This window comes from Lingula anatina, chromosome 5 (assembly GCF_051362555.1).
Source record: "Lingula anatina isolate TDL-2025a chromosome 5, LinAna3.0, whole genome shotgun sequence".
Taxonomy (NCBI): Eukaryota; Metazoa; Brachiopoda; class Lingulata; order Lingulida; family Lingulidae; genus Lingula; species Lingula anatina.
In genome coordinates this window covers 16,547,686-16,569,640 of record NC_141771.1, presented here as the reverse complement: position 1 = coordinate 16,569,640, position 21,955 = coordinate 16,547,686, and the positions used below count along the sequence as shown (strand labels likewise).

Here is a 21,955-nt window from a genome sequence, read left to right as displayed (position 1 = left end):
TTAATTGTAGGGCTACCGATATAAATAAAGGTTTTAGTCGTTCTTAACCCTATGTACGAAGGGTTTTTATTTCTAAAACACGAGAGATTAATTCAATATTTTATCTTTTTTATTGTAATTTAAAGAAATCAAAATAAATCTTTGGACACGTTTTTTTTTTTTTTTTTTTTTTTTTTTTTTTCTTTTTTAATTTATAGCTCAGCAACGGATTATGCTGTATTCTATTCTATGCTTACAGAAAATTATGTTCACTGGACCGGTAGATCTTTAATAAGGTTTTATAAAGATACCACCTGTATATATAAAAAATATAATAAAAGAAATGAAGTTTCACTGTCATGTCATGAAGAAGTGGAACTTTAACATGTACATATATAAGTTACAGATTTTCCGAAATATAGGTCCAAAGATTTCTTTTGATTTCTTAAAAATAAAAAGGAAAACAATGATAAAATATTATATTAACGTCTGTTTTAGAAATAAATTAAAGCCCTTTCTACAAAAAGTAAAGAAAAACTAAAACTTGTAGGCCTATATAGGCCTACAGTATGCCAGTGTAACAGGAATGGTAGACCGCTAGGAATCGCAGTCCGTTCCCCATTATTTAATTTGTACAGGTGACATTCGTCCCATGTATTTGTACTTACTCCAACTAACCCTAACATGTACTTATTTATGGGAGTCCGGACTTCTTTTCCTAGGACTACCATTCCTGTCACACCGGTTGTACACGTTGAACGGAAACCGTAGGCGCCACGCAGAGAGAGGCTGACAACTTAGGCCCCATTCAGAATAGAGGACTAACTAGTCCGAGGGTCAAATATGGCGACCCACTACAAAGCTTGTCTTCTAAGCCGCTAAAAGACACTGAATAGATATACCGTGGGGAAGTATTCAAGTGAGTCGGCCATATTTGACCCTTGGACTAGTTAGTCCTTTATTCTGAATGGGGCCTTAGCCGACAACCGTGTCCTTATCAAGTTGTCAACTGCTGTGGTGATGATCAAAACAAACCAAGGTCTCACGACCTGGCACTGACACCATGATGGTCCACCCTACCGGCCAATTATCCGGATTTAAAGTCGAGTAAATTTTACCAGCGTCTAGTTTTGCGTTTTCCAGCTAAGACCCAGGATCATGGGGTATTCACTTAAACAAGATGGAGTTTGACGTGGAAGGCGGATGAATGAAAATCGTTCTCATCAGTCTATGGATGCCCATGATGTGAAAATGCCTTTCACTGAATCGTCATCGTCAGTGATTTTCATCGAAAAGTGCAACAGAGAAGTTCATTTTATATTTTACCCAAAGTTCATGCACAATATTCCGTCTCGCACATTTCAGTGACAACGGAGCGCACCGTCAATATTATAAAGGCATAGATTCAGTTGGATAAGAAAATGGTGTTCGTGATTAAAATTCACGAGGGATACTGGACAGAAAACATAAAAAATGTGTCGAATATTAAGTGTCTATAGGATATAAGGTTTGAAACTACCCGCACTTTTCTTGGATTGCAAGCTGGAATTTGGTCATCAAAGGGACGAGCATACGTTATTTAAAAGGGGAAAAAAGCACAGCGCAATAATATGGATAACCTTTTCATTGTACTACAACATTTTTCTTCACTCGAGTTTGCCGAGCTGAAAAAAAAACTTTAGGATATTTTCATCAACATTTCATCTGCTAATTTATCATCTTATGTTTCTTCCTTTTTTCTTTCTTTCTTTATATAGACAAGTGCATTTGGCCGAATAACGGTTGCGACAAGAAAAAGAGTCGCGCACATACAGTTTTATGAAAGATGTTTTGGAATTATGAAAAGAAAAAATAAAAGAAAAAAATAACGGTGAAATTAGCGCAACTATTAGAAGACATATTCCGAAACTTGAAGTAAAAGTTACTTCTCGTCTCTGAACAATGATTTTGACAAACGACGTTTCTCTAAACTGGCACCACCAAAGGATGAGTTCGTACGTTTTTGAAAAACGAGAAGCAGGTGTACATTCTAACTGCCGCACCCTCGTCTAGCTGTTTAAAAAAAACAAAAGTTTGAAGTCGAAGTGAGCGGTGCAACCAAAATATGCACGCGCTCCTCGTTTGGCAAGTATTTTTCTTTCACGTTGCTTTACCCTACTAAACGCGGAAACGGAATTTTTTGAGACAAATATTAGGATTTTTAAACAAAATCATTGGTAAATTCGAGCCGGCAGAAATTTCTCATTGGATATTACCAATGTATAAATGATCCAGAAAACAAGCAAGCTTTTTTATTTCAAATTCTCATCTCCTACAGATTAGAAAATGTGATCTCAACATTCACAACTGGTACTGTTACCACGTCGGTATGGTTTCCAAGGCGACAGAGAAAAGAAGGAATCGTGGATCACCTCTCCAAAAGTAAAGCAGAGACGACTAAAACAGACTGGGATTATTAAAAGAATTTTAAATTTTTTATGTTTTGAACTTATTCTTTCTGCGCACTATTTGTTTGCAGGTCTTATTAATATGTAATATGTGACAAGAAACGAATCACTACCGGAACGTTTTGGTTTATTTACATCGCATTTTCAAGTGGAAAGTTTTTAAGGTGCAACTGAAGTCAAAATTTTGCCACAAACGCCGACCAAATACCAGCTTGTAGTTTCCAATAGTAAAGCTAAGGGAATTACCAAAAGACATATTTTAATGTTACCCGAAAAATTATATTTGAACGGATTTTCTGCCGGCTTTCTATGCTGCATGTACCTGCTTATACATGTGGCAGCTAAGTAGGTCAGGTAAGTAAGTTAAACTTACGACCAAACTTTTGAAGGAACAGTTTAAATCTCTTTTGTGGTTGATCGAGTGATTTATTTTGTTTAAACCCTGGGAAAAGGCATCAGTTTTACGCCACAAAATGGCAAAATAAAACGTACTTTGAACTAGAATTTATCCTTATAATCTTGTTTTGTTTTGTTTTATTTTTGCACATCATAAAGGCTCAAAGGAAAAGTTTGAGGACCCAAACGGAAAAATTAATAAATTAAATGGACTGTAGGGTATATTGTTCTCTTACATAAATACGTCGACAAATGGACAAAATGGACATTTTTCTTAAACAGGTGCTACCGGTGCCATCTCCTCCCATCTTCTGTTTATTATTTTTATTTATTTATTTTTTCATGCAGGTATGTGAACTTCATACCAGACAACTTACTATCATTTTCTTCCATGTTGCAGTGAGCATGCGTTTTTTTCTTTTTGGCTTTCAAAATCAGTTCAGCTTCCTTAATCACCAATATACATCTTTATGCAATTTACACCCCAACAAAGAACTTGATAAGAAAGTGACATTCTCTTTAAACGTTTATTATTATTTATTTTATTATATTATATTTTATTATTATTATTTTTTTTTTTTTTGGGGGGGGGGGCAAGTCTTAACTACAATGATACACCTATACTGAACGAATCCAGGGGATGTGCATGTATGTTACCCAATGAGCACCCAAAATGTCTAATCTAACTGCGTCATCTTAAAGTGGATTAATATTCTGTTAGCTTGACACCTCGTTTTACTCCTGTAAATCCATCAACGTAATTGCTCACGTAAGAGAGCTTGCTCTACGCTTGAAACTAGGCAATTCACTCTGCTCCATTTTATCTCTTTACTTAATTATTCATTTATTTAATTACGCTTATCCATTCATTCATTCATTCATTCATTCATTCTTTCTTTCTTTCTTTCTTTCTTTCTTTCTTTCTTTCTTTCTTTGTAAGCTTACGCGTTTATCCATTTTGAGATTAATGAGATCAAAGGCTAGGGCAGGAATCTTGCTTACTCATTTCCGATGACAGTTCCATACGAAGCAGCGCTTCGTTAAAAAACAAGAGACACCTTACCTGACGTCTTGAGAACGACTGCCATCTGGGGAGTATATACATACATCATTGTAAAAAAAAAACTTGTACCAGACATGAAGACAAGTCTAATCTCTCACCATGCCGATAGATGGCAGAACCATCGCAGCGGTAAAAAGGAATTACGTGACTTCTTGGCGGAGTTTTCGTGATAATACACCATCTATAATCGGTAATATATATTCGTTGGGCCTGTGTTTTGATATGAAAATTAATTGAGTCGCGTTTGAATTCAGTTAACAAATTACATTGTATAGGCTATGCAAACTTAAGATTGACGGTAACGACTGTTTTCATTCAAAAAGATTTCATACGTTTATGGAAAAGTGGATGTCGAAATAAAAGGCTAAAATAAGAGACAGGTCATTAATGTTCTTTGCAGGGACAAAGCGGACAGGGACAACATTTTGCCATATTAAAGATCTGGTGAGGTGGTTTGAGGCAGTGCTGTGTGTGGATACCATTTTTAATTTGACCATATTCTGTCTGAGGAAAGTAACGAAATGCAATCTGTTGATATACATGTAATAGAGTAGGCCTGCTTTCCAGCAGCCGTGTTTCCCGCTTGTAACCCTTCTTCTTCTCCTGTTTTTATTATTATTATTATTATTATTATTATTATTATTGTTGTTGTTGTTGTTCTTGTTTTTATTATTTGCCACTTTTCAGTGTAGTGTAGAGTTTCCACAATCTTTTTATTGTGCGCCCTCTGTGTGTACAGATGGAGTGGAGGTTAAAAAAACTGCTTACATCACTGGGATTGTTACTAAGAGGCGAACTATTTTCCCCATATTCAGAACTACACCATCAATTGACCCACAATTCCTTCTGTGTCTTGAATTCTTGTCCACTTCGTCTTATTGTTCCTAAATATGTATTATTTATGAAAATTATTCAACATGGACTTGTCTTAAATAGACGCGTGAGATGACTTTAATTCCTATTTGTATAATGAAATTCTTAATTTCATTTTATGCAATAATGTTTATTAAGTATAAAAAGGGCAAAGACGAATGGAAAAGACGGTCTAAAAGAAGAGTTGTGATGTAGATTTGTTTCCAAACTAATAAGACGTACAAGTTATGATGACCATGGACATACGCGGAACAAAATCTATCTTCCCGGACAGCTAACGTCCTTGACGCAGCCAAGTCCCCTGTCCACTCCTGTCACCGCGACGTCACGCCACAGGGCCACCTTGACCTTGACCTTGACCTTGACCTCGACCTCACATATCTTGACTCATTCCCACGGTCTCACCTAGTACTGGCCATTGGCACTACCAGGCTCAACACCACCGGAACTCCAACAAGAACAGAACTTTGATAAATAAATAATGGGGCTACCTACCCTATAAGTTATCGGGACATCTAACACCTACTGTGTAGGCCTTTATGTCGTTTTAATTTGGCCAGTTATGGATGGTGTGAGAGAGATCTTGTTCATTTTGATGACTTGGTAAAAATAGGTGGTGAGCATATCCCAATGGAATGTGTATTTCTTTGAAGTGACAGAATAAAGAACACAGCTAATAGTCCAGTTTTCTGAATAGACAGACAATGGAAGAGATGCCTTGAACTGACTTCTAGGCCAGAAGGAGTTAGAGAGATCATGAAAACGTATGTTTACAGTTGTGCCGGTATACGGAGAGGCTTTTTCTATAAGTTTGGAACTAAAAAGAGTGTTGGTCGGTAGAAAAGGCCTGAGAACTGAGAACAAAAAAAAAAAAAAAAAAAGGAAAAATTCAAAATGCTGATTATTCTTGGCTCATAAAACTGTACATACTAGTTATATACGGTGGTGTTCACTGCAGTGTAATAACATTTGCGATATTTTTCATTATGAACTCATACTCAAATTCTTTTAAAACAAAAATTAATTAAGGAGTTACCATTCTGAATTCTGGTCACGCTTGCTTAAATGGCAGGTCACGCCTAAGACACATTTATGCGAGATACTAATCGCTGATAAAACCAACTAGGCCTATAGTAAAAAACGAAAGCCCCAATCTTCAGCAATTGGTTGTAAGTGCTTCCTTATAATCCCACCTAGAGTAAAATAGGTGGTTTTGGTGATGTTGTACTGTAGTTGTTGTTGGTGGTGGGAGTGTGCGGAGATGGATGTTGTTTAATGTCAAGCGAAAATTTCACCCCTCCCCCCCCCCACACACACACATCTCACACACACACACACACACACACACACACACATCTCACACACACACCACACACACACACTGGCAAAAATTATGTGAATAAAAGTCTACTTGTTGGGTGCTCCTTCCAATTTTTAAATAGGTTCTCACATCAATTTTCCGGCATGTAGGTAAATAAGGAAACGACTTTTTTTCTTTCTGTTCTTTGCACTCACGCAGAATACAAATTGCAAATCAATGCCTTTCTCATTTCGACAAAGGCAACATTTGAATAGGGTGTTAAGCTAAGGAATACATACTGACATTTTGATACGCATAGAAGACGGCCCAATGTGTGTGTGTGCGCGCGCGCGTGTGTGCATGTGTGAGAGAAAGAGGGAGAAAATGAGGGGAGAGTCTCATACTGTTTCTCGCGTGAGAAGAAGCATAACAAGTGGCGTGATGGTGTCACCTGCTGTAAACATTAATGCCCTGGGTCAATTTGTCAAAGTAACGTAAGAAAACGACAAAATGCTACTTTTTGTACGGGCTTGATACTGGTGGATATACACTTAGCACTAACGTACCAAAATGAATTAAACTTTAAAACAGTGCCTCACATTTCACTCAGATGTAAAGAATTTCAGTGGAAACTGGCGACGGGGGCAGCTTGAACAGTTACATTTATTCCCGGGGTTTCAACATGGTACAGAGTAGGGTCTGATATTCATTACAAAAATGAATACAAATAAATTGTCGCACTCAGAAATAGTGATATATCTCTTGTTTTACACAATGTGTCTGCTCTAGAAACCGAACCCCGAAGGCAAAAGAGACCGATCGAAAGGGAATAATGCTTGGCCCCTGTTTAACGTAAAGCTAAATTTAAGTTTAGGTCCTAAGTTTGATAGCAGTTTTAAAAGTAAAAAAGATAAACTTACAAGTCGTGAAATTAAATTAAAAAAGTATTGGATTGATAAAACAGTGCGCATATTTTGGAAATAAAAATACTTTAAACCGCCGATTTCTGTATCTTTAGGGGCTACTAATGGGAGGATTTGCCTTGAATTAAATTGGGTCAAATGATCTATCTTAATGAATTTAATTCAAGATTTCTTTTTAAAAAATTTTAACCTTTGGCTGTACTTTTTTTAAAACTAGCCACATAGTTAAGTTAACGAATTTCAAATGGACTTCGAACAAGAAACAGTCTAACTTTAAGGTGAATGATCACATAAAAATACATAGATTGCAACGGAATTATTTATTAATTTTAAATTAAAAATCTATTAACCCAGGACATTAAAGCAACTATCTTGTTTTATTGTTTTAATTTTGAGTTATTAAGATAGTTCGGCAAAGTGAAAATTTAGACAACAGCAATACTGCGCAGTTAGGGACTTTACCGCAAAGTAATTCAGTTAACATTTCCATAGTTTGATGGAGAAGATTGTTAAGCTATAAAGTGACAAAAACGTCACGAAGGAGGCTGTTAAGATGCTGCATAGTCAGGCAAAACACTGTAAAATAACATTATTGCGTATATCAAGACCTTGTGGGGTTTTTTTAAAATTTTTTTTCAATACGCAACAGGAAACTTAAAATTTCGAATGTTTTCGATGACTTAAATGTGTCACTTCGACCTATTTACACGCTAGATGTGCATAAGTCAAAGTAATAGCATTTTTAATTTTGAGTTTACGGTTGCGTAATGATAAAAGAAAATACAAAGGTCTTGACATACGCTAAAGTGTGTCAGTAGCAGCTTACAAACTGCACACTTAGGCCCCTTCCCATACCTAGATCGATCTAGCAGGATCGACCCATCAACAAGGGGATTCTCGCTAAATTGCATTCAGATGAAGCGACTTAGATGTCTTGCACGCCCACTGAAGCTATTAAACGAGAGTTAATTATCCCGTAACAGCTCTAGTAGGCGTGCCAGACATCAGAGCCGCTTAAGCTGAATGTAATTTAGCGAGAAACCCCTCGGAGATGGGTCGATCCTGCTAGATCGATCTAGGTATGGGAATGGGGGTCTAAGGAAGCTTTACTGATGACGCAGTGTTAAGCAGTTGCGCTTATTTCGCAGACGAGTCCTTGGTTTCGATAGGAGCAATCCATATCGTTCCAGCGACCGTGCTCTTGCCACATGTCAAGGCAGTCTTCGTCGTTCTGATTGTCGGGTTGACGATTGTCCCATCTAGTGTACCTCATCTGCTTGCCATTCACCCAGAACCAAGAACCTTCCCTATTTCTGTCATGGGCACCCAACCAAACGCGGTCGTCTGAAATAATAAAAAATGATAAATATATCTTTAGTATATCCGTAGGTAGGCCCGAGATGCCGGAAACAACAGAGACCGAGGCACTATTTTTGAAAGATCAGTCAATGGTTATCCAGGGTTTTATCGCAGTGGTTGAAGGGAGAGAGATGTTCAGCTTAGTTTATTTTGGCACATCAGTAGGCCCTATTCATAACACGAATACAATGGTAAATGGTACTTTAAAGGTATAGTATCAAAGTCTGAAAATACCCGAAAGTCATATCCTACAAAGTGACTGATCTTTCCAAATTCAGACAGTAAAAACGATAACACCCTACAAAAAAAAGCACCTCTGTGCAGTTATTGACGTAGAGGGTTGAACCTAGTCCAGAGTTGCCCAAACACAACATGGGTATAACTGCTTTGTTACAGCGTTACAAAATCACACGAATAATTGTCAAAAGCTAAGACACATCGATAACGTATCGATGCAGTTTCTGTCTTACGCGATGTACACAAAAAAGTTGGGGGAGTGAGTTCACTAAAATGATTGACCTCACGTGACAGCTTTTAGACCAATCGGTAAGCGTCAAAATTCAAGGCCATGTTACATATACATGTCGATATACACAGGAATACGTGGCAGGCTTAATGGCTTGCAAATCGTTTGGTAGTACGTCGACTCCAGCTGTAGGGACGAGTCAAGCAACAATTCATAATTAGGTGACACTCCCTTTTTGTTTTTTCGGGGAAAATTCGATTTGGTGGGGAAATCCCAGATAGTATACTTGTAAGAGGAGGGCGAATGGTAAGATCTAATTTAAAAAACCTCACATTCAATATAATTTTCTACTTTGCCTTGCTTCTTCTGCCAAAGGTGATTCGCCAACTTTTCAGTGTGTAGGGGGCTTAAGCAAGATCAAATTCAAAAACACTCTCAAATAATCAGCTCAGTGCGTCTGTCATAGAAAGATAGACTCACCTGAGTGAACGTCCTTAACCAGGTTCCATACGAAGTTGTTCTCTTGCTCATTTTCTATGGAGGCAAGGCGGGCACCCGGGAGCAACTGCTGGCAGTAGAAATCGGCGTCGTTCCAATTGGAAACTCTCTTCACGTACTTGTACCATGAGTTCTGGTATTTGGTAAATCCAACTGTGGGAGAATTAGGATGAAATATTGTTAATATTTAATAAATTCATTTTGACTTTTATAACAATTTTGTTCGTTTTTTATATTATGATCAATATACAAACAAAAAAATCAGTTTCTTTTTCTTTCCTACCCCTTCCCCTTGCTGTAATAATGATTGCATATGCAAGATTCGCCTTTAATGTATTCAAATGCGGTTGAAATCTTAAAGGGATAACAACTCTTCGCAGGAAATTCAAAGTTCTGCAATAAATACAGTGTAAACAAAACAAAAATATAATTAATTCCATTTTGCCACAAAAAAGCGGTTATCGCAAGTATTCTGAAATCTTTTCAGCCACTTTTCCCGCCAAAATGAAGAGTTGTTATCTCTTTAAGTAATTAACACCATGATTTCTGTGTGATTGTCATTTATATATATATCCGATTGCGGGGTGCAATTCACTTACATTTGCTGGGATCAACAGCTGGTTTAGTTGTGCTTTTTAGTGCCTGTTGGTTCGCCTCTAGAGCCGAAACCTTGGCGATTTGCTTCTCTAAAGCCAGTTCCAGAGTCTTGATTTGGCTGCTGTGGTAACTGGTCAAGGCGACCTGGTCACCGAGAACAGCGGTCAGATTGGCGACTTGCTCAGACAGCAGGTCAAGTTTTGCCTCCTGTGCCTTCATGACGATTTCCTTCGCTCCTATCTCCCTCTGTAGACTGGAGACGGTCAATTGCAGGGATTGGACCAATGCCGTCACATTGGCATTCTGGTTGGAAACCAATGTCATCTGCTTCTGTAGATTCTGTATCTGGCTGTGCGCAAGGTTCTCCAGCAGGGTGATATTGTAGGTTAGTTGCTGGTCAGTGACCGCGAGGTCGTTCACCTTGTCCTTCATGGCCATCAGAAGCTGCTTGTGGTCAACCACAGTGGACTGAAGTTGGAGAAGGTAGTTCTGGACCTGGAGAAGGAGTTTGGTGTAGTCACTTGCTCCTGGAGTTGGCTGACCACCGGCCGGCAAAATCTGCGCTTGACCATTACTGCAGCAGGCAAAGAACAATACGCACGTAATCAAAAGCTTCGTCATCGTCATTTTGGCGTCGTCTTGGCGTCTTCAGCAATTCTCGTGGCCGTCACGAAGAGGATGAGCAGCGAAGTAGTCGCGTTAAATTGGATTAAACTGCTTTTGTGCTTTTGGGACTGATGAGAAACACGTATATGTGGTTACACAAGATAAAAAGGGGGTCAGAAAATCGGTCAGGCGTGTGTGATGATAAGGTTCTGGTATTTAACCCTAAATATTTTGATTTTAAGTTGTTTACATTTAGGCCTCATGATCCTCTGACACAGTTTTCAATACCTTGGATACTAAGAGAAAACTGGTGATGTTCCGTGCTTTGTAACAGAAAAAACGTGGAGGTTATCTGATTTTTTGATAAAATTACACTTTTAATGCTCCCCAGGTTCTCTTTGACAGCGATAATGTTTCATTTTGCTCTGGGACTGAACTGAATTATGAAAGCGAAGTTCTTGATTTGTAACCGTGTGTTTTAAAATACCCTTGATTTTAACAATTGGATTTCAACCAGTTATAGCATTTTATGACGCTTTTGGTTGTGATATATTAGCAGACGTTAGCAGTATCTGCACGACCAAGAAGTTTTTGTTTACATGATTACCTAATTTTACTTGTCAAGGTCACCACAGCTTTGGCTCTGTCCGGGCCCCGATATGAATAGCCTTGTTGATGTCTGTGTGTCACTCTTGGTGAACAGCCACTTGACTAAATACTTGGTAAGTTAGATATCAACGCTGAACCATGGCACGCGCGTGTTTAAGTTGGTTACAGGCCGCGAGAACATATCTTCATTAACAACTTGTCAAGTCGAAATATTTCTTGAATGTGTGAAATCGAAGAGCGTGGTTAAGTTAACACTAGTAGGGTCTAATTGAAACAAAAAATCGTAAATTTGATTAAAATCTAAATATACCTGTATTTATATCTAACTGGCGTCCATTCAAATTACATTACTATTTGCAATTTGCAACTGGGGGTCAAATTTTTAATCTGAAGCGGCTGCGAAACAACGTAAATGTCAGAACTCTATTATTCAATGCTAGATTTTTCATGGAAGAGCCGCAGCATAATCACATAGAATCTATCTCACAAACAAAGGGACGCTTAAAGTCGCATGGGTTATCGTCCCATTGGCCGGTTTTCCACATGTTTAAACAGTCCTCCCCTGATTTATAGTTATCAGGTTTATTGGGTACCCAGTTAGTGTATGAGAAAGGCTTGCCATTCCACCATTTCCATTGACCTTCAGTGACCTTATCGTGACCACCCAGCCACGTATTCTCTGCAAAGAAAATCGATACGAAATTTAATCGTTTAACCAGTCCTTGACATTTTTTTTTTCGGTACGCCTAATGATATTTATGCTTCTATTAGGGGCCAGTCAGAACATAAGATGCGACGATCTACTGATCCACGGATCAAATATGGTGGACCCAACATGAGAGAAGAGCGGACACACGCCATTAAACGGATTAAATCATGGATCCGAGGCTTAATTGCTAGATCATGCAAGGACGGCGTCTATGGAGGCAGGGAGACCATCAGCGGCTTAGTCGGCTTTTCTTTTATGTAGGTCCGCCATATTTGATGGTTGGATCAGTAGATCCTCGGATCTTCTGCTCTAAATAATTTATTTCAATTAACATGAAGTTGCTAAACAATGCTTACTTTTACCTTTCTTGGTAAGACCGAGCACAAATTTATTTTCACTCTCGTTCTCCACTGTGACGAAGTGGGCCTTGGGATGGAGCAATTGACAGTAGATCTCTGCTTCAGCCCACGTTGCGGCCACGCTGACCAGCCGATATAATGACGTCCCATACCTGGTAAATCCAACTGAAAAGAAAAAAAAAACAACAAAATTTATTTGCGAATAAATCTACTCTATATTAAGCAGGTGTTTTTTAATTGCGTCTAAGTAAAAGAATAAATAAAGATGATGCATAACTAAATTAGTGTTGATTTAAAAAACGACATTGTCCTTTCAGTGTTTATTTTCCACTGTTTATCGAGTGCATGTTTGCCATTCATGTTTTTCAGAAATGTTTCGTCAAATAATAATAATAATAATAATTGTTCTTGTATAGTGCATTCCATTTTTTAAATCAAAATGTACTTTAAAATGAACTTTCTTGAGTATAACGGCACTAAAACATGTCCTTAGTCTAAAAGTTTTAAAACATTAATTATGCGCATGCACTTTTGGCGCATCACGTTATACCGTAACCCGCCAAAGTAATGTGGTCCTGCAAATTTTTGTATGGTGGATCATTATCGAAATTAAAAAAAGTTTTAATGTGTTTTTGATGTCCAAATCGTTGTTCATGACTATGTGGGATTTATGTGCTTCTCCCTTGACTTAATTTAACAGAGCTGTTTACATCATCTCTGTGGATGTGTTTAGTGTCAATAAGTTATGATGGAAATTACTATGCGTTATCAGGCGTTCACGTCCTCACCCTCATTCCCCTAGTAGGTTAGAAGGATATCGTACTCTCTGCGTCTCAGTGGGCTCACCTCAAACTTTGCAAAACACTCAGAAGATTTTAGAGACTTTCTCTTACATTTTGCTGTTGAATTTAACTGTTTGTAAGGTTAGTTGTAACTAAAATTTTGGTAAAAATTAAACGATCGAATTAGTTGACATGAAATATTTAAACCAAAGATAGGCCTATAGTTAATTTCAGCTGTACCATCAGTTAAATACAACCAAATATATTGACTGAATTCAACCAGAGAAACTAACTGTTTTAAACCGGTTGGAATTTTATAGTTTAAATTTATCTGTTTGCTATAGTAGATTTCAACTGATTAACTGGTCAAAACTTCGAATCGGTTAATGTACCTATCGTTCATGAATCAGCTACATCAACCGGATTATTAGTTGGACATACATTGAACGGTTGAATCGGTTGGTTTCAACCATTTTTTAACCGAAATGTTTTCAAAGTGTGTTTATAATTTTAAAACTTTCATTGTTTACATTTTACTTCGCATTCTTATGCCATGTACAGGTAGTACAAATGTGATGAGGCGTTTATATTATAATATAAGAAACTTACACAGTATTCTTATTCCACCTTAAGCCGAAAAATAGAATATTTTCTTATGTTATATTATAACATAAGAAACCCGGAACTTACACACGCCTGCGTCGGTCAAGTTATTAACAGAAGACGTCAAAATTGCACCCTTTTCTTCCAGTTTTGTAACCAACGCCAGCTGATGCTGAAGAGCAAGTTCCATGATTTTCATCTGCGCTTCCTGTCGATTATTTTGTTGAACCTGTCCATCGAGAACTGTTTGAAAACTGGTCAAATTCTCGGACAAGAATATCAGCTCTTTTTCGATTGTTTGTGAAATGATTCGTTGCTTGATTGTTCCATTCTGCAATTCAGATATGGCCGTCTCCAGATCTTTCAAAATGTCTGTTAGATTTACCGTCTTTTGATTGACATCATCCAGCTTTTCTTGCTGCTTTTTGGACTGAAAATTTATGGTTTGTCCCTGCTGGGTCAGGTTTTGTCTCAGGTACTGGTCGGTGGCCTTAAGGTCATTTATTTTGTCCTTGACAGTCATCAGAAGCTGCTTGTTTTCGACAGCAGTGGACTGCAGCTGGAGCAGGTAGTTCTGGACTTGGAGAAGGAGATGAGCATTGTTGGAAGCGGTCGGAAGAAATTGTGCATGGCAAACATTGGTACCAGGACTGATCAAGAGAAATGCCATCAAACTCGTCGTCAAACATATGGCTTCCATTATGCAGTATACAGTTTAATTTGCTATACCTGTATGCGTGGCGGACAAAGCTTACTATACCGCATGTGAATTTGCTACATGTATGGCGCATGTCTTGATGTCTTTTTATTGCTGCTGCTATCATTATACATATGTTTACGTTGTGCAGATAAAATTTTCAATTAAAAGTTTGGTGTTTGGAGTCAAAATTATCTAAGTTTCCCGATAAACAGCTATACAGATGACAAGAGGCAGGGTGGTGCGAAAACGGCAAGGCACTGATAGGTTAAGTGCAGGACAAACAGGAATGGTGAAATGTACCAATCAATGGATGAAAAAATATTACATTCAGTATCTCATCATGGTTAGTATCATCAACATGATATACCAGTATTTGCTGGGTAAATCATCAAACTGAGATATAAAATGAAAATTTTATGGCACATGCTACTGTTACCATAGACGGTTCATTTGATGTCCCATGGCTCTATGTCAACTCATTGGAATACTATCAAGACCGCATTTATGAACTATGATAACGTACAATTAGGAAACGGTCTGTGTATCTTCAAGTTGCAGCAATGACGGAAAGGTGTCTTCTTTTTAAGAAAAATAACGTTGTGTTGTTTTCTAAAGACAGCGGGGTTAAAATGTTCAATATTTACCAACAAGCTCACGATAGAGTGCATAATATCTTGTGTGCATGTGAAAGTGTATGTGAAAGTGTCGAAATGTGTGTGTGTGTGTGTGTGTGTGTGTGTGAGAAGGAGAGAGAGAGAGAGAGAGAGAGAGAGAGAGAGAGTTTCAGTGAGCATATAGAGAATGAGAGGGGAGCGGTAATTCTATTTTCAAAACTTCCTTTTGGCGAGAATAAAACAAACAAATCAATGAAATAATGACAAATAACTAAATATTTGAATGGCAGTGGTTTTAATGATAAATATAAAAACTACATTTTTTATAAATGATGATTGACCTTTAAAACTAATACGCTATGTCTTTGTTTATCTGCATTCTCTTCTCTCCAGAGATGGTGAAAAGGGCTACTCTTTAACACCTTTTTCCAGGCGCAGATTTCATAAAATCGCCAAAGATAACTATAAATATCTAATGAAAATCGATCTGTGACCTTGATAGAGTGTAAAAACTTACGCTGGTTTTCTAACCTTTGAATGCTTCTTTTATTCGTGTACATGTCCTGTTTTAGTTGTTCCTATTAGTAGCCTACATCACCTGCACTACAGGCTATCTGCAACTTGTATAACGTCTGTAGTCTAAGGCGGAACTTGTGTGTATAATAGGGCTCATTAGTCACAAATGAAAAATAAAAGCAATTTGGTGTTGTTTGTCGTTACTATTACTTATTTGACTGGGGTAAAATCAACCGAGATAGACTGCTTTTTAAACCTAGCACTGTTTAAGCCACGACAAAAAACTTGCAAAACTGTTCAGACAGCTCTGTCAACAACTCGTATTATAAACTTGAGGCCACTCACATTACAATTCGTAACTGAAAATAAGAATTAAAAATCTTCTTAAACAATTATAAACAATATCAAGTTCACAATCTATTTTCAGCTACAGTATAAATATGAGTTGCAGCTTAAGCTACAAGTGTATAGAGTGTATCTCACAAACAAAAGGATGCTTAGCGTCGCATTGAAGATCGCTCCAAACACCGGTTTCCCATGTGTTTAAACAGTCCTCCCCTGTTTGATAGTTATTAGGTTGGCCTGGCCTCCAGTTAGTGTATGTGAATGACTTCCCATTCCACCATTTCCACTGACCTTCGGTGGCCTTATCGTGCCCACCCAGCCACGTACGACCTGCAAAGAAAATTGACACAAATCAAATAGTTTTAGCAGATATCTCTAACATGGTTTGTTGATGCCTGATACTATTTGTTCATCTATTAGAAAACTGTGAATAATCTATGTATCGTTGTTTCAAACACAGCTTAAAAATGCATACTTGGTCCCGTGGTGTACTTCTTGATGAGACCCAGTATAAATTTATTTTCGCTCTGGCTCTCCACAGTGGCAAGGTGGGCCTCGGGATGTAGCAACTGACAGTAGATCTCTGCTTCAGCCCACGTTGCAGCCACATTGACCAGCCGATATAATGACGTCCCATACCTGGTAAATCCAACTGAAAAGAAAAAAAAAACAAATTAATTAGATGAATAAATCTACTAAGTATTAAGTTTTTTTTTCAAATTGCGCCTGAGTAAAAGAGAAACATCAAAATAGATGAATAAATACACAATTGATGATTTAGAAAAAAGCCATTGTTTACTCAGAATGTATTGTTCTTTGTTTATCAAGAGCACGTTTGCCACGTTTATTGTTTTAGGGTTGTTTGGTCGACGTGGTACACTTGATATGTCACTATGACATTGCAGAACATTTGAAATCTCGACATACAAATTTATAAATTGTATGATTATCATCTGATATCAGCTGATGCTTATGTCATGGAAAGAAATAAAAGAAGAATGTGAAGAGACATTCATATTATTAGATAAGAAACGCTCAACTAACACGCGAACTAATTTTTATGCCATGAACACGCAGAGAAGAATAGGATGAGACAGTCATATTATAAAACAAGAAACGTTGAACTTACACACGCCCGCGTCTGTCAAGTTATTAACAGTAGACGCCAAAGTGGAACCCTTTTCTTCCAGTTTTGTAATCAAAGACAGCTGATGTTGAAGAGCAATTTCCATGATTTTCATCTGCGCTTCCTGTCGATTCGTTTGTTGAACTTGTCCTTCTAGGACTGTTTGAAAACTGGTCAAATTTTTGGACATAAAGGACAACTCTTTTTCGATTGTTTTTGTAATTATTCGTTGCCTAATTGTTCCATTCTGCAATTCAGATATGGCCGTCTCCAGATCTTTCAAAATGTCTGTTAGATTTACCGTCTTTTGATTGACATCATCCAGCTTTTCTTGCTGCTTTTGGGACTGAAGACTGATGGTTTGTCCTTGCCGTGTCAGGTTTTGTCTCAGGTACTCGTCGGTCGTCTTAAGGTCATTTATTTTGTCCTTAACGGCCACCAGAAGCTGTTTGTGGTCGGCAGCAGTGGACTGCAGTTGGTCCGATGCTAAAAAAGGCTGCTGGTGATTGCTGGGACCTGTTGGAGGCAATTGTGCCCGGCAGACAACGGTACAAATTGCAATCAAGAGGCATACCATCAAACACATCGCAGAACGCATGGCTTCCATTTGATATGATTAGTTTGCAATACACGTGTGGTGTGACAGATAATGTCGAATATTTCGGCAGCGTATGTCTGGGTGCCCTTTTATTAATGCCGCTGTTATTATGTACTAACTTGTCAACACATTTCGATGAAATATTAAATTCAAAGTTCGTTAGTCAAACTTATCCTTCTTTAATGTTGTAAAATTCCCTGATAAACAAGCGGAAGGAGACAGTCAGGGTTTGAACAAGGCATGGTGCTAGGTGAATTTAAGAACATACAGGAATGCATGGCTCAAATGTGCCGACAAAAGAGTGAAAAATGAATTTAATTTTGTATTTCGTTATCATTAAGAGTGTCAAGATATTATATTCGCTGGGTGTATCAACAAACTGAGATATAAAATGAAATTTTAATTGCACATACTACTGTTACTATACGTAGTTCATTTGGTATTCTATGCTCTGATGTCAACTGATTGGAATGTTATTAAAAATCTATGATCTGTGATAATGCTCCATAATAAAAAGGATTTATGCAGCAACTTGTAGCAACAATGTCGGAAAGTTGATTTTGTGAAAGAAAAACACTTGTGTTGTTCTTCTAATGAAATCCGGGTCAAAATGTTCATAATTTTCCAACTAGCTCAAAGAGATGATAAATGGGGATGTCAATGTTTGTGTGTGTGTGTGTGTGTGTGTGTGTATGTGTGTGTGTGTGTGTATGTGTGTGTGTGTGTGTGAGAGAGAGAGAGAGAGAGAGAGAGAGAGAGAGAGAGATTTTAACTTACGACATCCTGATTAAAATGTTGATGTCAAACTGATTGTTGACCATTGAAAAGCAAACAAGTAAAGGAATCGATAATAAGTAAAAACTAGAAAATGAGTGAATTAAAATAGTTTCAATTAATACTACTACGGGATGCTTAATGATGCTTAATGAATTTAAAAAACCTTCGCATTGTAGAAAAATATTTATTTATTTATTAATGTGACATGTGACATGTGTAGAAATACAAATCACCCGGCCTCATGGGCCTACAAGCCTCCGAAATGTGTACATATATCAGAAACAAAACAAAACAGAAAACCATAAGATTGAAAGTTATAACTAATCAAACACTATAATTTATGGTACACTCAACTCTTGAGCCGTGAATAGAACTCAAACTATTCTTTAAATAAAATGCCATGTCTTTAGGTATATTTACAATTAAGTCTATTAGTATTTTAGATAAATCTTCCCTGTCAACATAATTACAGTTCAAGTCTCCCTGAAACTTACATCGTATGTCCTCGTATAGGGGACATACCACACGAAATGAATCTTATCCTCAACCATGTTCTTATCACACAGTTTCAAAGGCGGGACGAAGCCTCTTTCCCCTCGTAGCTGCCAGTCTCTAGTCTCAGCAGTGGTATTCCGCATTTAAATTGGCAGAGTACTGATCCTAATGTCTTATTCATAGTCAGACAACCTAACATATGACTCACAGCTGTAGTTGTTTTTGAACATTGTATCTTGATTCAGGTAATTCCGGAAATTAAACGTTCTAGAAGTAGCAAAATAAAGCACCAAATTGCCGACCTCCCGATATTTTAGTGTATGGTTCCGTTTTAAATTCAGTAAAAAAAAAAATTCACGTCTTTTTATTATTTAAAAAAACATTACTGTCAGCTCTTGACATAGAAGACCTGCCATTTGATAGCTTTTGCCCGACTAAGAACATAGTCAGAGACTTTCATCGCACTGATGTTAGTAGATGCTATTAATTCTGAGCGGGCCGCCCCCCTCCTCCCATCGGATGATCCCTTTTCATGGGTGGCTTGTGCGATTTTCTTTGGTAGGGATTTTTCAGCTTGTGTACAGTAGTTTAGCTGTGTGTTGAAACTATCAAACTTATGAACAGTTTACTGTCTTAACTGGATGTTTAGTAGGATATTAACGACTAAGACTCGCGCTAAAAACTGCTAGGACCTACACGGGATGGTGTTTAACTGGTAAACGATCAGGGGAAATATTTGTTTATTCACTCGAGCGTGGAGGAGTCACTATAGAAATCAATACAAAAAAGCACAAATTTCAATTCAAATTGAGCACCTGCTGGGTCAGGTTTTGTCAGGTACTCGTCGGTGGCCTTTAGGTCGTTTATCTTGTCCCTAACGGTCATCAGAAGCTGCCGTGGACTGTAACTGGAGGAGGTAGTTCTGGACTTGGAGAGATGGACATGGTCAGTTGTTGTAGGCTGCTGCTTTGTGACCGCTGTTTGTGAGCTGGTTATGGGTATAGCCGTTGCCGGACCTTTGGTGATGCAAATCAAGATCATGATACATGATGTTAAAAATCTGCACGTGTTTGCCAGCTCCATCTTTTTTCCGTGTGCTTTTCTGTACGCACCGAAACTTATAAAACTGCAGAACCTTCGCGTTGTTGACTTTATCAGCAGAATCAGTCAAAAGTTCTTAATGAGCCTGTTTTACATTTAAAGCCTATGTATGATGAATCAAAGTGGATATTATGCGTTTTGTTTGGCACAAAGTACTTATTTTGACATATTTTGAAAATTTGTCCCGTTCCGCAATAATTATGGTTAATGATTAAATGTTGGGCACGAACGTCCTGAGGTCGAATAAAAACGCCGTTGTTGTTGCTTGCGATGAATAAAAGACTTGGAGATGAATACAAATGAACAAAATAACTTTATTGTTATATGTGGTATATTTGTATTTTACTTCCACGCAAATCATCAAAATGTCGAATTAATGAGTAATGTTCTCTATGGTGTTATTTTTAAACGTTTATTTTCTATACACGTCCCAACTTCATTAGACCTGATGGGAAGTTTAGCTGTACTGCTTTCATTAACAAAAACATGTCGATCAATTAAATATTAAATCAGCCAAATGTGGAACCTCTGTTTAAATAATATGCACTTTAAAATGTGCTCTCCTTTCCTAATAGCAAAAAGAAACGCGGCATGTTTGTCGGGCTAGAACCAAACGACAAACTGAACATACACGTACATGATATCAAACAGACCCAAGCATGAACCAGAAAAAATTCAATCAAATTGTGGCGTCAAATGCTACCGTTTAGGTGATTAAAGTTCTCAATCAATTTGTACGCGAACAGCGCCCATGTTTAAGATTGTCTCTGTACAGACCCTTCTAATTTTACTGGCATTTCTTTTTCCTTTCCGAATTGTTTCGTAAATGTTCATGTTACATCGGCATACGGATTTCGGCCCAATCTTTTAAAGTATTTCAAAAAATTGCTGCAAAATTTTTCAACACTGATTTATGCATTTTATGTTGACTATGAAATAATGCCAAAGTCCAACTTTAAAGGCGGTGAAAGTGGGCCAAAATCCGTCTTCCTAGCGGTCGCAAACCCAGGGGCTTAGGACATTTTCTGGGATCAGTGATATAGGGTCACTCTTGACCTCATACAGTGATCCCCGTGAATCATACCGCAGATATGACAATTCCAGGTTACATTCTAATCCTTAAACATTAATGCACGTACTTTAAGGTATTTCTCTTAGTCGTCGCCTTTATCTTGTTGTCTAGCATGTTATATAAAAGTTATGAAATCCTGAGTGACTGAGGATTTCACAACTTTAACACGATATCCTTGACAACAGGATGAAAACGATAAAAGAAACAACTAAATGCGTGAATGGTACTGGTTTTAATGATAATTATAAAAAAACCAAAATTTCTTATAAATGATTATTGCTCATTAAAACTAATACACTATGTCTGCATACTCTTCCCTCCAGAGATGGTGAAAACGGCTACTCTTTACCACTTTTTTCCAGAGCGCAGGTTTTCTTGTCATAAAGTAACAAGAGATATATACTGTGAATGTCTAGTGAGAATCGATCTGTGACCTTGGTAGAGTGTAAAAATTAACCTTTGAATGCGTCTTTTACGTGCACGTGTCCTGTTTTAGTTGTTCCTATTAGTATATGAAATGCACTACAGGCTACATGAAACTTTAAGAAATATCTGAAGTCTAAGGCAGATCTTGTGTTGATAACGGGTCTGATTAGTCACAAATGAAAAAAAAAGCAATTATAGTGTTATTTGTTGTTACTATTACTTGTTTTACTGGGGTAAAATCAACCGAAATAGACTGCTTTTTAAACATAGCCATTGCAAAAAGAAAAAAAGCTCCTTTAACTTTTTAGACCTCTGTCAACAATACATATTATAAACTTGAGGACACTCACTTTACAATTCGTAACTAATGTAAAAATCAAAAATCTTCTTAAACAATTATAAACAACATCAAGTTCACAATCTCCTATTTTCAGCTACAGTATAAATATGAGTTGCAGCTTAAGCTACAAGTAGATAGAGTGTATCTCACAAACAAAAGCATTCTTAGCGTCGCATGGAAGATCGTTCCAAACACCGGTTTCCCATATGTTTAAACAGTCCTCCCCTGTTTGATAGTTATCAGGTTGGCCTGGACTCCAGTTAGTGTATGTGAATG

At 37.5% G+C, this 21,955-nt stretch overlaps 3 protein-coding genes across 3 annotated transcripts; all 3 read right to left on the bottom strand.

Annotated features, from left to right (window-relative positions):
• Positions 1-8,020: 8,020 nt before the first annotated feature.
• LOC106152166 (uncharacterized) lies at positions 8,021-10,645 on the bottom strand. Its single transcript, XM_013525666.3, has 3 exons — positions 9,904-10,645; positions 9,287-9,457; positions 8,021-8,325 (listed from the first exon to the last, which is right to left on the bottom strand). The coding sequence occupies exons 1-3, from the start codon at positions 10,526-10,528 to the stop codon at positions 8,105-8,107; spliced, it is 1,017 nt and encodes a 338-aa protein (XP_013381120.3). The 5' UTR covers positions 10,529-10,645; the 3' UTR covers positions 8,021-8,104.
• Positions 10,646-10,909: 264 nt separating this feature from the next.
• On the bottom strand, positions 10,910-14,307 carry LOC106152156 (asialoglycoprotein receptor 2-like). Its single transcript, XM_087013986.1, has 3 exons — positions 13,657-14,307; positions 12,188-12,349; positions 10,910-11,795 (listed from the first exon to the last, which is right to left on the bottom strand). Exons 1-3 carry the CDS (start codon positions 14,267-14,269, stop codon positions 11,584-11,586), a joined length of 987 nt encoding a protein of 328 aa, XP_086870112.1. The 5' UTR covers positions 14,270-14,307; the 3' UTR covers positions 10,910-11,583.
• An 874-nt stretch (positions 14,308-15,181) lies between these two features.
• Positions 15,182-17,477, bottom strand: LOC106166096 (uncharacterized). Its single transcript, XM_013544515.2, has 3 exons — positions 16,874-17,477; positions 16,220-16,396; positions 15,182-16,074 (listed from the first exon to the last, which is right to left on the bottom strand). The coding sequence occupies exons 1-3, from the start codon at positions 17,475-17,477 to the stop codon at positions 15,857-15,859; spliced, it is 999 nt and encodes a 332-aa protein (XP_013399969.2). The 3' UTR covers positions 15,182-15,856.
• Positions 17,478-21,955: the final 4,478 nt, after the last annotated feature.

Coding starts and splice junctions, on each gene's coding strand:
- LOC106152166 (XM_013525666.3), bottom strand. CDS start 10,528: ATGACGATGACGAAGCTTTTGATTACGTGCGTATTGTTCTTTGCCTGC. Junction 9,458..9,903: donor AGCTGTTGATCCCAGCAAAT/GTAAGTGAATTG, acceptor ATTCTCCCACAG/TTGGATTTACCAAATACCAG. Junction 8,326..9,286: donor GGTTAAGGACGTTCACTCAG/GTGAGTCTATCT, acceptor TTATTATTTCAG/ACGACCGCGTTTGGTTGGGT.
- LOC106152156 (XM_087013986.1), bottom strand. CDS start 14,269: ATGGAAGCCATATGTTTGACGACGAGTTTGATGGCATTTCTCTTGATC. Junction 12,350..13,656: donor CTTGACCGACGCAGGCGTGT/GTAAGTTCCGGG, acceptor TTTTCTTTTCAG/TTGGATTTACCAGGTATGGG. Junction 11,796..12,187: donor GCTCGGTCTTACCAAGAAAG/GTAAAAGTAAGC, acceptor TTTTCTTTGCAG/AGAATACGTGGCTGGGTGGT.
- LOC106166096 (XM_013544515.2), bottom strand. CDS start 17,477: ATGGAAGCCATGCGTTCTGCGATGTGTTTGATGGTATGCCTCTTGATT. Junction 16,397..16,873: donor CTTGACAGACGCGGGCGTGT/GTAAGTTCAACG, acceptor TTTTCTTTTCAG/TTGGATTTACCAGGTATGGG. Junction 16,075..16,219: donor GAAGTACACCACGGGACCAA/GTATGCATTTTT, acceptor TTTTCTTTGCAG/GTCGTACGTGGCTGGGTGGG.